The sequence below is a fragment of the Rattus norvegicus genome, chromosome 10 (assembly GCF_036323735.1).
Source record: "Rattus norvegicus strain BN/NHsdMcwi chromosome 10, GRCr8, whole genome shotgun sequence".
NCBI lineage: Eukaryota > Metazoa > Chordata > Mammalia > Rodentia > Muridae > Rattus > Rattus norvegicus.
Genome location: NC_086028.1, coordinates 92,504,405 through 92,516,565, shown reverse-complemented (window position 1 = coordinate 92,516,565; position 12,161 = coordinate 92,504,405). Strand labels below are relative to the sequence as shown.

At 46.9% G+C, this 12,161-nt stretch overlaps 1 protein-coding gene across 21 annotated transcripts in view; it reads left to right on the top strand.

Moving 5' to 3' along the window:
* Bptf (bromodomain PHD finger transcription factor) overlaps positions 1-12,161 on the top strand; it is a 102,479-nt gene that overhangs the window by 65,920 nt on the left and 24,398 nt on the right. For 14 of the 21 annotated variants that reach the window (XM_063269218.1, XM_039087419.2, XM_039087420.2 and 11 more), the window contains 9 exons: positions 138-262; positions 1,353-1,481; positions 2,531-2,681; positions 3,065-3,107; positions 5,527-5,773; positions 6,086-6,247; positions 6,459-6,610; positions 7,633-7,741; positions 9,493-9,710. In XM_063269218.1, coding sequence (XP_063125288.1) covers positions 138-262; positions 1,353-1,481; positions 2,531-2,681; positions 3,065-3,107; positions 5,527-5,773; positions 6,086-6,247; positions 6,459-6,610; positions 7,633-7,741; positions 9,493-9,710 — 1,336 coding nt within the window. 21 annotated transcript variants of the gene reach the window in all.

Below are 12,161 nucleotides of genomic sequence, written 5' to 3'. Positions count from 1 at the left end.
GTAATGCCTGAGTCTACAAGTCACAGGTACTGAGGTCCCAGTCAGTGCCAGAAACATGTCCTACAGGTTCAGAGAGGAAGCGAAGAGAGTGTGAAAGCTGTGTGTTTGTATGTAGTTGATCTGGGCTGTCCTTTCAGGTATAGACTTCAAACGGTAAAGTCCTTAGCAGGAGTGAGCCTGATGCTACGGTTACTGTGGGCCAGTTTGAGATGGGATGACATGGCAGCCAAGGCTCCGCCAGGAGGAGGGTCTACACGGACAGGTAAGGGAATTGCACTTTTAAGTTTAAAGATGCAGGCTAAGGATGTAGCTTAGTTGCAGGCTGAAGTGCATACATATCTCATGCATGAGGACCTGCGTTGTGTTGTGTAACCTGGTTCTGGTGGTGCATGCTTGAAACATTCATACCGAGGGGCAGGAAGCGGGAGAATGAATGGTCCAAAAAGGGCCAACTAAGATTATATGAGATTGGGTAGCCAAAAAGGTAGCCAGACCTGGCCGCACAGGTTTACAATGCCATCTCCTTAGGAGGCTGAGGCAAGAGGATCTAATTCATGACCCGCTTGGGCTGCTCAGCTCAAGACCAGCTAGAAGAACTGTCTCCAAAAAAAAACCAACCCAAGAAACTTAAAGTGGGTCTGGGTCTATGGCTGTAGCACTTGCCTAGCATATGCAAGGCTCTGGGTTTGACCCCTAGCAGTGCAATAAAATAAAATCATGTGCTGCTCACTGAATTTATTAGATACTTACCTTATTTTATAGAAGTTTACCCTTAAGTTTTCTGGGTGCCATAAAATCAAGGTTCAGATGATAGGTCAGTCAGCACACGTACACTCACCTAAATGTTCACACGATGGTCGTTACCCAAAGCAGTCGCTCAGCCAGTCACCGGACAGTCCTGAGCCCTGGAGCCCCCCTCAGGCCTTGCTTTGATTAGGTGCTGCTTCTGGAAATAAACTTGGACAGTATATCATTGGTTTTTTCCACTTAATTTTTTTTCTTCCTGCTACTTATGCTGAGGCAGAAGGGTTGCCACAAATTTGCTGCCTTTCTGGGCGCCACTGAGTTCTAGGCCACCTTAGGCTATAGAGTGAAACCCTTGTGTCAGAAAGGAAAGGAATGACCCGCCTTAGCAGCACAGTGGGAGCCATCACTGAAGGACAAACACCACCCGAGAGAAGCCGCTGGAGGACCAGAGACACTCGGCCGCTGTCATCAAGCAGTGATGCTCTGGTTATAATAACCCAGGTCATTTCAGACTCACGCCTCTAACAAAGCACCAAGTGGTACGTCTTCTAGGTTTCCTCATATTTCAGGTGGTTCTTAACAGTGTGTAAATCGTGTTCCCACAGAAACATCTGAAACTGAAATCACCACCACAGAGATAATTAAGAGGCGCGACGTGGGTCCCTATGGCATCCGGTCTGAGTATTGTATCAGGAAGATCATTTGCCCCATTGGAGTTCCAGAAGCACCAAAAGGTAAGAGGTAGAAGAAAACGCATCGTTGCTGGCCTCTCGTGTTCTATTTATGGAGGTTTGGCTACCTACCTGACGGTACATACTGCTCCTGTATTGACAACCTCCAGGACAGGAGATTGCTGTGAGTCCTGGACTAGCCTGGCCTACAGACCTACAGAGTGAGACTTCTTCAAAAAGTGGACTAAGGGCGAGAGAGATGGCCCAGCAGTTACGAGTGCTTATTGCTCTCTCTTGCAGAGGACCTGCTTCAGTTCCCAGCACCTACATGGTTACCAGCCTTGCTTCCTTGAGAGGCAAGGAAGAGCAGCCTCATGTTATCTCTGGAGAGGGTTATTGCCAGGAGCTTGCTACTCTCTTCCCCAGGGTCACAGCTAAAAAAATGCCAACATGCTAAACCCTTGACAGAAATTGTTACAGTCTCAGCAGTGAATTGCTCTTACTCACATGTGGAGAGAGGATAGGGAACAGAGTTCCAGACAGAGAGGAAGGTCGTGTGAGGCTTACATGCCTTCCCCAGGATTAGTCTGCCATGTCTGAGGAGCCGTGACCACTGTTCGGCTCTCACAAGTGGTTTCATCGGAACATGGCTGCATGCAGTTCACAGAGTTTGGTTTTCCACTCATGCTTTTAAAAGATGATTTAATCATCTTTATGTGGACTGGTGTTTTGCCTGTATGTATGTCTGTGTGAAGGTGTCAGATCCCCTGGAACTGAAGTAACAGACAGTGGTGGCTCCCATGTGGGTGCTGGAAATTGAGCCTGGGTCCTCTGGGGGAGCAGCCAGTCAGTGCACGGAGCCATCTGTGGGTGCTGCTGGCACTTGGGCACTGCGGTCCAGACGTGCAGTGTAGACCGTCTGGCCTGTGTGGTCTCAAGGATTTGGCAATATCTGGCACTTTAAAGCGAAAAGTTTGGCTGGTGGTGGCATCCTGGGATATGTATCTCAAATTAAAAGATGTCATTTGCCAACCACCATGCCTCATGAAATAGATGTCAGAAGAACTCCATAGGAACAATATTGCTGAAAACGATCTGATTTCTTTCACTAGAAACACCCACACCTCAGCGGAAAGGCCTTCGATCAAGTGCCCTGCGGCCAAAGAGACCGGAGACACCCAAGCAAACAGGCCCTGTCGTCATTGAAAGCTGGGTGGCCGAGGAGGAGCTGGAGCTCTGGGAGATCAGGGCTTTTGCTGAGAGGTAATGGTTAGCCCCTGTCACAGCGTAGTTCCCGCCACTCATTCTCATTGTTTTCCTCTACCCTTTGATTCTATGTGTTAGCTCTGGGTAGTTGATTTAAGCCTCGTTTCTTAATTTTAGTGTGTTAGTGTTTTATATTTGTTTTTTTTTTTTTTTTTTTTTTTTTTTTGTTCTTTTTTTTCGGAGCTGGGGACTGAACCCAGGGCCTTGCGCTTCCTAGGTAAGCGCTCTACCACTGAGCTAAATCCCCAGCCCCTATATTTGTTATTTTTAAGTTATCTTAAACTTTCCTTAAAAAGAGAAATAGTCCCCGCCTCTGTGTTGCTGAGTCAGCCAGGTGTCATTTGTAAACAGATGCTGATGAGTTCTCCTTTTCCCTACAGAGTGGAGAAAGAAAAGGCTCAAGCCGTGGAGCAGCAGACGAAGGTCAGTAGACAGCAGGCTTCTCTCAGGGGAGGCACTGCACAGCACATCGGCCTTTGTGGCCAAGGAGAAGCCCGGGATTATGTATTCACATGGAATATTTAAAGTGTACCTCATGTCTCCTTTTTGAAAGAATCTCAGTGATACGTGAACCTGCGGTTCTGCAAACCGAGCACACCATTGCAGGTGCTGAGTCCTGGCGATTGCTCTTACAGTCCCTGCGTCCTTTCTAAAGGCTCTTTCCTCCAGTGCAGCCTGTGAAGAAGTAAACTTCGCCCAGGCTCTGGCTTGATTGGAATCAATGCTCACAAAGTCGTTTGCTGGATTTTCAGCATCCCATATGGTGACCAGTGTACTGTATCCAAGAATCAGATTGTAGCACTTGCTTCTCCTGAAAGTGTAAATCTAGAGAACATAGATAAAGTAGCATGGGGTTTTAAAAACAGAACTGTTGGCATAGTTAAACATTTGTTTGTAGGTATGGGTGTTTTTCCTGCTTGTCTCTGTGCACGATGGTGCATTCCTGGTCCTGATGTCTAGAAGAGGGAGTGAGATGCCTGGAACTGGAGTTACAGATGACTGTACCACTCTGAGAACAAGCCCTGGCCCCTTTAAGGGCAGCCCTGTACTGAGCATATCTCCAGCCCAAGCTGCATATATTTTAAAAACACTTATTTTTTAGGTGTCAGGGTTTTATAAGGGACGTTTTTCAAACTGACATGTCTTTCAATTTAGTATGCATCTTTCTATTCACTTGAAATTTGGGGAAATAGCCCTATTGGAAATGCACAGAAAATCATAAGCATCTGTTCCTATAGCAACTGGCTAGTTGTCCTGTCCTTCATCTTTATGCTGTGTTTTGTCACCTCTGCAGCGCAGCCCAATGTAGCGCCTCTTCATTTGTTTTCAAGTTCTTCACATTCTTAATGCGTTTTCTCCTTGTGAAATACTGTGATTATGTGTTCTGTTTCTTTGCTTCTATTTCCCTCTGAACTAATTGGATCAGATGATGGCTCTAAGTGTGCAGAACAAAGCTGCTTCTCTTTTGAAAATAAGCATTGATAAGCAATACTTCAAACTCTCTTTATGTATATGGGCTGTCTGCAAAAGCAGTCCAAGCAGAATGGCTGATTGCAGAGGGAGGTGATGCCCTGGGATTTAGGTTCAGTGGAGTCCGGAACAATGTCTCGCAGTAGCTCAGGCTCTCCCATACCTCAGTGTGTAGGGCAAGCTGGCCTCAAACTCATGGTAGTCCTCCTGCCTCTGTCTCCCATGTACTTCAGTTACAGGCATGAGCCACCATGTCCAGCTCTTCTTTGTGGTTTTGAGACACAGTCTTGCTCTGCATCTCAGGCGTCCTCGTGAGCAAACGCTGTGTCCTTGGGCCCCTTGCACATCCTGTCGCCTCTCTGAGCCTGACTTTCTTCCAGCTAACTGACTTGGTGACATGAGGTATACCGCTCAGGCACCCAGTCTTACCTAATGCTTGACGTGCGGAAGCCTGGTTGTGGCTTATTTGACCTCTGTGGATAAATCCCAGCGCTCTTTAATTTGAAACGTGCAAGTTGTCTTTTGTACCTGTTTTGTTTGGCACAGTGGTTCTTTGTGTAGTCCCAGCTGTCCCAGAACTCTATACACAGAGCTGCCCTCAGACTTACAAAGAACTGCCTCCCTCTGCCCAGCAGTGTTGGGATTAAAGGAATTTATTTATTTTCATTTTTATTTTTTGCAGTGCAGAATAATGACCCCAGGGCCTTGTGCATGCCGGGCAAGCACTCTACCAACTGAGTTGTATCCCTAGTAACCCGGTGTCTGATGATGAGATTTCCCCCTTCTGTACAAAGCAGTTAAAGTACCTTTTAATTACATAGAACACGAAGTATTTCCAGTACTCAGGAAACTGAAGCAGAAGGATTGCTCCACATTTAAGACCACACGGCATTAGTTCCAGGCCAATTTGGGTTACAGAGTGAGACCCTGACTATAAATAACAGTAACAAAGTCTAAACTACTTAGAATTTTCCATTTAGCTTGATGATGAGTTTGCTGACCTGAGTAGTAATAATAAAAAGTACTATCTTGCTGTTTATGGTTGGACAATCTAAGCTCGTACTGCCATGAGTCAGAGCCACCCCTTTGTCCCTGCTCTGTCTGAGTCATAGGTGTCCTGTCTCCAGTAAGATGTCCCATGCCGTTCTCACTCTGAACATTGGGTATTGTATGGAACATTTTGATCGTTTAAATTTCTTATTTATGATCAATTTCTAATGATGTAGACTCTGGGAATAGAGCCTTCATAAAGGATCTGGGGTAACTTTCGACAGGGGTGTTTTCCTTTTGAAAGTTGAACATCTAGGAAATCCCGCAGAATGGGGTTTGCCGTGGAGAACTGGGGTTCACATTTCCTCTCCTTGACTCTCAGAAACGTTTGGAGCAGCAGAAGCCTGCAGTCATCGCAGCGTCTACCACGTCCCCAACAAACAGCACAAGCAGCACTGTCTCTCCAGCTCAGAAGGTGATGGTGGCTCCCTTAAGTGGCTCGGTCACCCCTGGAACAAAGATGGTGCTGGCCACAAAAGTTGGCTCTCCTGCCACAGTCACATTCCAGCAAAACAAGAACTTCCACCAGACTTTTGCCACATGGGTGAAGCAAGGCCAGTCCAACTCAGGTAGAACAGGGATGAATGGAGTATTGCTTTTATTCTGGGTGGGGAAAAGCATTTCTAACCTTCTTTCCCGAGAGAGTGGCTTGCACAGGCAGGCTGGACGGTCATTTGTCGGAGCTGCTCTTTGTGCAGTCCTCACCTTCAGTATCCACATAGCGAGCGAGCGAGGGAGTGAGCGAGCGCACTTGGAGCAGGAGGAATGTTTCTGTTAAATACAGAGTGCGCCATATTTCGTGCATCGGTGCCCTTCCTAGAAGCCACTGCGCTGCTGGTTATTTAAAGTCTAAAGCTTATTAAATGTCTTATACCCATTAGCCACCAGCACAGCTGCCACCTCCGCTACCACCATTGCCAGCACAGGTCAGACGCTCCACATTACAGGCAGTCCCGTCACTATGGCAGGAAAAGTAATTACCAAACTGCCACTTCCTGCAAACAGCAAGATTGTCGCTGTAAATGTGCCGGCAACACAAGGAGGTAAGGGAAGCAACCGCGCAGTCTGAGTTCACCTCCGCCAGATCATGCTGTCGCCATCCTCCATCTCCTCCTCACTGGTTCAGTCGTCAGGTGTCACATTCTGTGTAGCCCACTCTGCAACCCACCACACGTAGTTCCTCCTCAGACACCAGCAGCACCTCACGCCTTTCCTTGAGGGCTAGTGTGGTTCATGTCTTCATCTCTCTTGAAGGTGTGGTCCAGGTACAGCAGAAGGTCCTGGGTATCATTCCATCGACCGCAGGTCCAAGCCAGCAAACCTTTACTTCATTCCAGCCCAGGACTGCAACCGTCACAATTAGGCCCAATACCTCAGCCTCCGCGGGAACCACTACCACTTCACAGGTAAGCATTCACGATTTACCACAGGATTTCTCTGCTGAGGAATATTGTTGTCAAAGTGACATACTAGTGGCCTCTTCCAATACCAGTTCACCTCATCTTCCTTTATTATGATTTCATCTGTGAAGTATTTAGATTTAGATAATTTTTTATATATTTTTTTTCAGAGTTGGGGACCGAACCCAGGGCCTTGCGCACTGAGCTAAATCCCCAACCCAATTTTTTATACTTTTAATAAACCAAAATTATACATGATGCGTTAATTTGGCATGTGTTTAGTTGTATATTGGTATTGTTTGTAAGTAATTGATATTTGCCAATATTCCCTAGATTAGATTGTGTGTGACTTGATGAACAGCACAGGAATATGCCACTCTTCCTGTCAGTCTGGTAGCCCCTCCCACCTGTGCTTTAGTTCATCTGGGTTCTTTCTGATCAGAAAGAAACATTGGAATATACTGTATGCCAACCAGTATGTGCACATATGAGATAAAACACTTCTTTGGCACTAGCTTCATGGGAAAACTTAAAGTCAAAATGTTCTGGCTCTAATTATAAAACTGAAGTCATGTGCTCACTGTTGCTTCTTAAACTGTGAAAGGATATTGAATTTTTGTTTACTTATTATAGTCTCCAGGTTCTAGAACTCAGCCTCTCAAGTTTCTGGCTTAAAAATTCCACCTTTATACCAACACCGAATGCAATTTCAAATGTAACAGTGGGCAGGCAGAGGCAAGTGGATCTTTGTAAGTTCCAGGACAGCCATGGCTTTAGGAGAGAAACCCTGGAGTTCTAATTTCAAAGCAGTTTTCATTCTTTTGTTGTCATTGTTGTTGTTTGTTTTGTTTTTGTTTTGAGACAGGGTGTCTCTGTGGAGCCCTGGTGGTCTTGGAACTCACTCTGTAGACCAGGCTGGCCTCAAACTGAGACATCTGCCTGCCTCTGTCTCCCAAGCACTGGCAGTAAGAGTGAGCGCTGCTGCGCTGCTGAATGGGTTTAATTCCTTGTCCTTTGCTCCTGCACAGGTGATCACAGGGCCTCAGATCCGCCCTGGCATGACTGTGATTAGAGCGCCACTCCAGCAGCCAGCACTAGGGAAGGCGGTCATCCGAACACCAGTGACGATGCAGCCAGGTACTCACGCACGCACGCGATAGAACTGCTTCAGGGCCTGGACAGCACAGCTAGGCAGCTGTGGCGTGCCTCTCTGTGTTAGAGAATGCCGATTTGAATTACAACACATGACACCCTAAATTTCTAATCCATGGTGGGATCACAGATAGTGTATGTCCTTTTCCCTGAAAAAGATAGACAAAGTAAATTCAAGTTTGCTTACAGCATGAGTGAACCAGACCACTAATAAACGTAAAGCATAGCATTCAGACATTGAAGAGCAGCACAGAGCAGCGCAGAGCAGAGCAGCATAGAGCAGAGCAGAGCAGAGCAGAGCAGAGCAGAGCAGAGCAGTGCAGAGCAGTGCAGTGCAGAGCAGAGCAAAGCAGTGCAGAGCAGAGCAGTGCAGAGCAGAGCAGTGCAGAGAGCAGAGCAGAGCAGTGCAGTGCAGAGCAGAGCAGAGCAGAGCAGAGCAGTGCAGTGCAGAGCATTTCAGAGAGCAGAGCAGAACAGCGCAGAGCAGAGCAGAGCAGCGCAGAACAGAGCAGTGCAGCGCAGAGCAGAGCAGAGCAGAGCAGCATAGAGCAGTGCAGCGCAGCACTTACATCGTGTGAGTTACAAAGGCAGTGCCAGACCCTCAATCACAGATAATGGAAGCTGGTTCAAACCACCATAGTAAATGTCAAAGACTATGACTTGGGCCTGGCATTTGATGGTAGATCTTTTTTTGTGTGTGTGAGTAAGGCCCTGTCTTTGGACCCTGGCGTGGGGATGGGAGTGTGGGGCAGTTGAAGATAAAAAGATTGAGGGAAAAATCCAAAAACAGAGGAGGCTCATCAGTGAAAGACACGTGGCTGAATGTACAGTTAGTGATAGTTGAAAGAGAACATGTGTGTATTGGATTATCTCAGTGACTTTCATGTAACTGACCTGAACCAGGCTTTTTAGGTTTATTTCACTGTACCTGTATGAGTGCTTTGACTGAATCAATGTTTCTGCATCATGTGCACGGATGGTGCTCACTGAGGTGCATCCCTGGAGTTGGAGTAACAGACAGTTGTGAGCCACCATAGGGGTGCTGGGATCCTCTACAAGAACAGCACGTCCTCTTAGTCACAAAGCTCTCTCTGCAGCCCCCAGGACCGGTCTCTTTGCGGTGTTTCTGCTAGTTAGCAGTACCATGTGCTAAAATGTTAAATCCCCAAGCTGTGGTACACAGGGCATGGCCCTGAGCTCCTCAAGCACTCACAAGTAAGTCTGGTGGGTCATGTGGAGCGAATAGGCAGGGAAAAAGCAATAAAGCAAACTTTCCTCATGGCACGAGGCCTGCAAACCTCAGACCATTGTCCCCAAGCAAACACACAAATAGTTGCCAAAGGCCATTGCACTTGAGAACTTTTACAGCCTAAAGAACAGATTTTTGTTTCAAGATAGGGTCTCTATGTAGCCCCAACTGTCCTAGAACTCACTGTGTTGACCAAAGTGGCCTTGAATTCACAGAGATCTGCCTGCTTCTGTCTCCTGAGTGCTGGGATTGTAGGCACAAGCCACACAGCCTGGCCTGGCCTGTCATTTTTTAACTCTATATAAAGTTAGTAGGACTGGCTATGGTCCTGTGTTTGAACTCATCTTGGGTTATTGATATTCAAATGTCTATTGGAAGGTTGAAATGAACTGCATTCATCTGAGGTGTCAAACTATCTTAGTCCAAAGTGCGTGCTAGTGGTGTGTGAGTGATGGGGCTGTCTTGTTGTTATCTGTTGTTTGTGTAGGTGCACCCCAACAAGTGGTCACTCAAATCATCCGGGGACAGCCTGTTTCCACTGCCATTTCTGCTTCCAGTACGGCTTCTTCAGCACCTGTGCAAAAGGGCTTAACTCCAGGAGCAGCGGCTGGCACTCTGCAGCCTTCAGCCCCACACAGCCCTCGTCCTCAGCAAGGGCAAGTGAAGCTCACCATGGCTCAGCTCACCCAGTTAACGCAGGGCCACGTAAGTAACTTGGCTTTAAACTGGAGAGGTAGCCTTATTTTTCCTGAAGTTTACATTTGATCTGAGGTAAAATGTGAAGTCTACCTACTTTAAGGAATGGCTGGTTGGGGCTGAGGAGATGGCTCAAAGGTTCAAGCATTGGTGGCTCCTGCCAAGGATCTCGGTTGAGCTCCAGGCACCTACAGCAACCTGTAACTCAGGTTCAAGGGATCCACACCCCATTCTGACTTCCATGCACACCGGGTGCATCTGCCTCCTGGAGTTGAACTTACTAATGACAGCATAATGTCTGGCCTTGAGATTCCTCGGGTTAGATGTTGTACTAATGAAAGGGATAAGCCTTTTAATTACCAAAATGTTGTTCATTGGGCAATTTTCATAGGAAAAAAAGCAAAGCAGGTTCTGAATGCATTAAACTGATCACTTATATCGTTCCATATTGTTGGCTAGTCTTTTCCTATCAAAACCCAAAGCTCTCAAAAGTCTACTGTTTGTGGCCCTTGCTGGGAATCACAGGATGGAGTGCAGAGCAATAGCTCTCTGTGGCGACAGAGCGGGAGTATTAGCTTATGTGCTGGGCTCCATCCCCACCACCCACAAAAAAGTCAGCTGCGAGGGCTGGAAATGGCTCAGCAGCAAAGAGCACGTACTTCAGAGGACCCAAGCTCAGTTTCCGGCTCCCAGGTCAGTTGTGGCTTCCAGTAGTAACTCCATCTTCAGGGATTTGATACCTTCTGAGCTCTGTGAGCACCTCCATACATGTGCAAAGATACATGTCTGTACAACTTAAAGGTAAAAATTAACGTTTAAAGTGGGTCTTGGGAGCTCACTGTCCAGCCAGGGTAGCAGACATGATGAGCTCCACATTCAGCTGACTCTGTCTTTTCACATGAGGTGGAACAGGCTAGAGAGATGGCTCAGGTGTTAGGAGTGCTTCCTGCTCCAGGAGAGGTGGACACAGGCTCATTTCCAGCTTCCTCACAGATCTAGGGCTCTAGTACCCTCTTCTGCTTTCCAAGTGCTCTTTTGCACATACATGGTGCTCATAAACTCAGGCAAGCTGGCAGACATACATGGAAATAAATAAATGTTAAAAAATAAGGTGGTAAGAGGAAGACACCCAGTGTCATCCTCTGACCTTCATGTGTGCACACATGAGCAAGCACATACACTGTATACACACATGCTAAAAGCAAACCAAGAAGACACCAGAGATACAGCATGGCTGTGGAGTGCTTATGTAATACCACAGAGCTCTGGGTTGGATCTGCATCACTGCATAAATCCTGTGTGCTGGCATGTGCCCCTAATCCCAGCACTTGGGAACAGAAACCTGGCAAGTTCAAGGCCAGCCTGGGCTGTGCCAGACCCTTTCCCAAGAAGGCCAAAACAACCAAAGAGGCTTCCTGCAGCGCTTCTGATACACTTCAGTCGTGGTCTCTGTTGCCGGTCTGTGAGTGGGCTGTCATGTTGATGCTAACCTTGCAGACTACTGAGGAGAGACTAGCGCTTCTGTCAGGAATACCAGCCTGCTTGGCCACACACTGGAAACCATGAACTTGGAGCAGTGCCTTGTGCCTCATTCCTGGTGGTAAATTCAGTGTTCTTCTCTTCATTCTCTCGTTATTTTATTTTATTTTTTTTTTGGTTCCTTTTTTCGGAGCTGGGGACCGAACCCAGGGCCTTGCGCTTCCTAGGTAAGCGCTCTACCACTGAGCTAAATCCCCAGCCCCTCGTTATTTTATTTTGAGACAAGGTTTCATATATCCTCTGATAGAGCTGTGTACTTGAGGAGCTAGAGGTGTTTGCCCGCATACCTACCCGGTTTATAAGATGCTGTGGGTTGGACCCGAGGCTGTGCCTGCTAGGCAGACTCTCTACCAGAAGAAATATGTCCCCATCCATCAGTTCATTTGTTCTTTCATTCATTCATTCATTTTTCTTATTTTTGCATTACAGAGACAATGGGCCCACTTCTCACTTTTGTCTCTCCTGAGACAGGGTCGCTCTGCAGTGTCCTGGAACTTACTGTATAAACAAACCAGTATATTCTTGAATTCCCAGCAATCTACCTGCCTCTGTCTCCTAAAGCTCCTGTCACCACTCCTAACTACTTTCTTTTCTTTAACCCTTTTTCTCTTTCCCTCCCTCCCTTGTGTTGGGGTCAAAACAAAAGTCTTTCAGATTCTAAACAAGTGCTCCCTGCTGGGCTGCCCAGCCCCATAACTGTCTAAACACACAGAAACTGCTGACCATATACACTCAGGAGCGAGTGCTAGGAAGCTTGCAAGTTCCAAAACAGCTTGGGCTACAAAGGGATGTACCCTGTTGCAAGAACTGTTAATTACCTAATTAAATTTATAAATGGAGTTTCATGAAAAATAAAAACCCCAGAGCCTCAGATACAACTCAGTTGGTACAAACCTTGCCTGGTATGTGCATGGTCCTGGA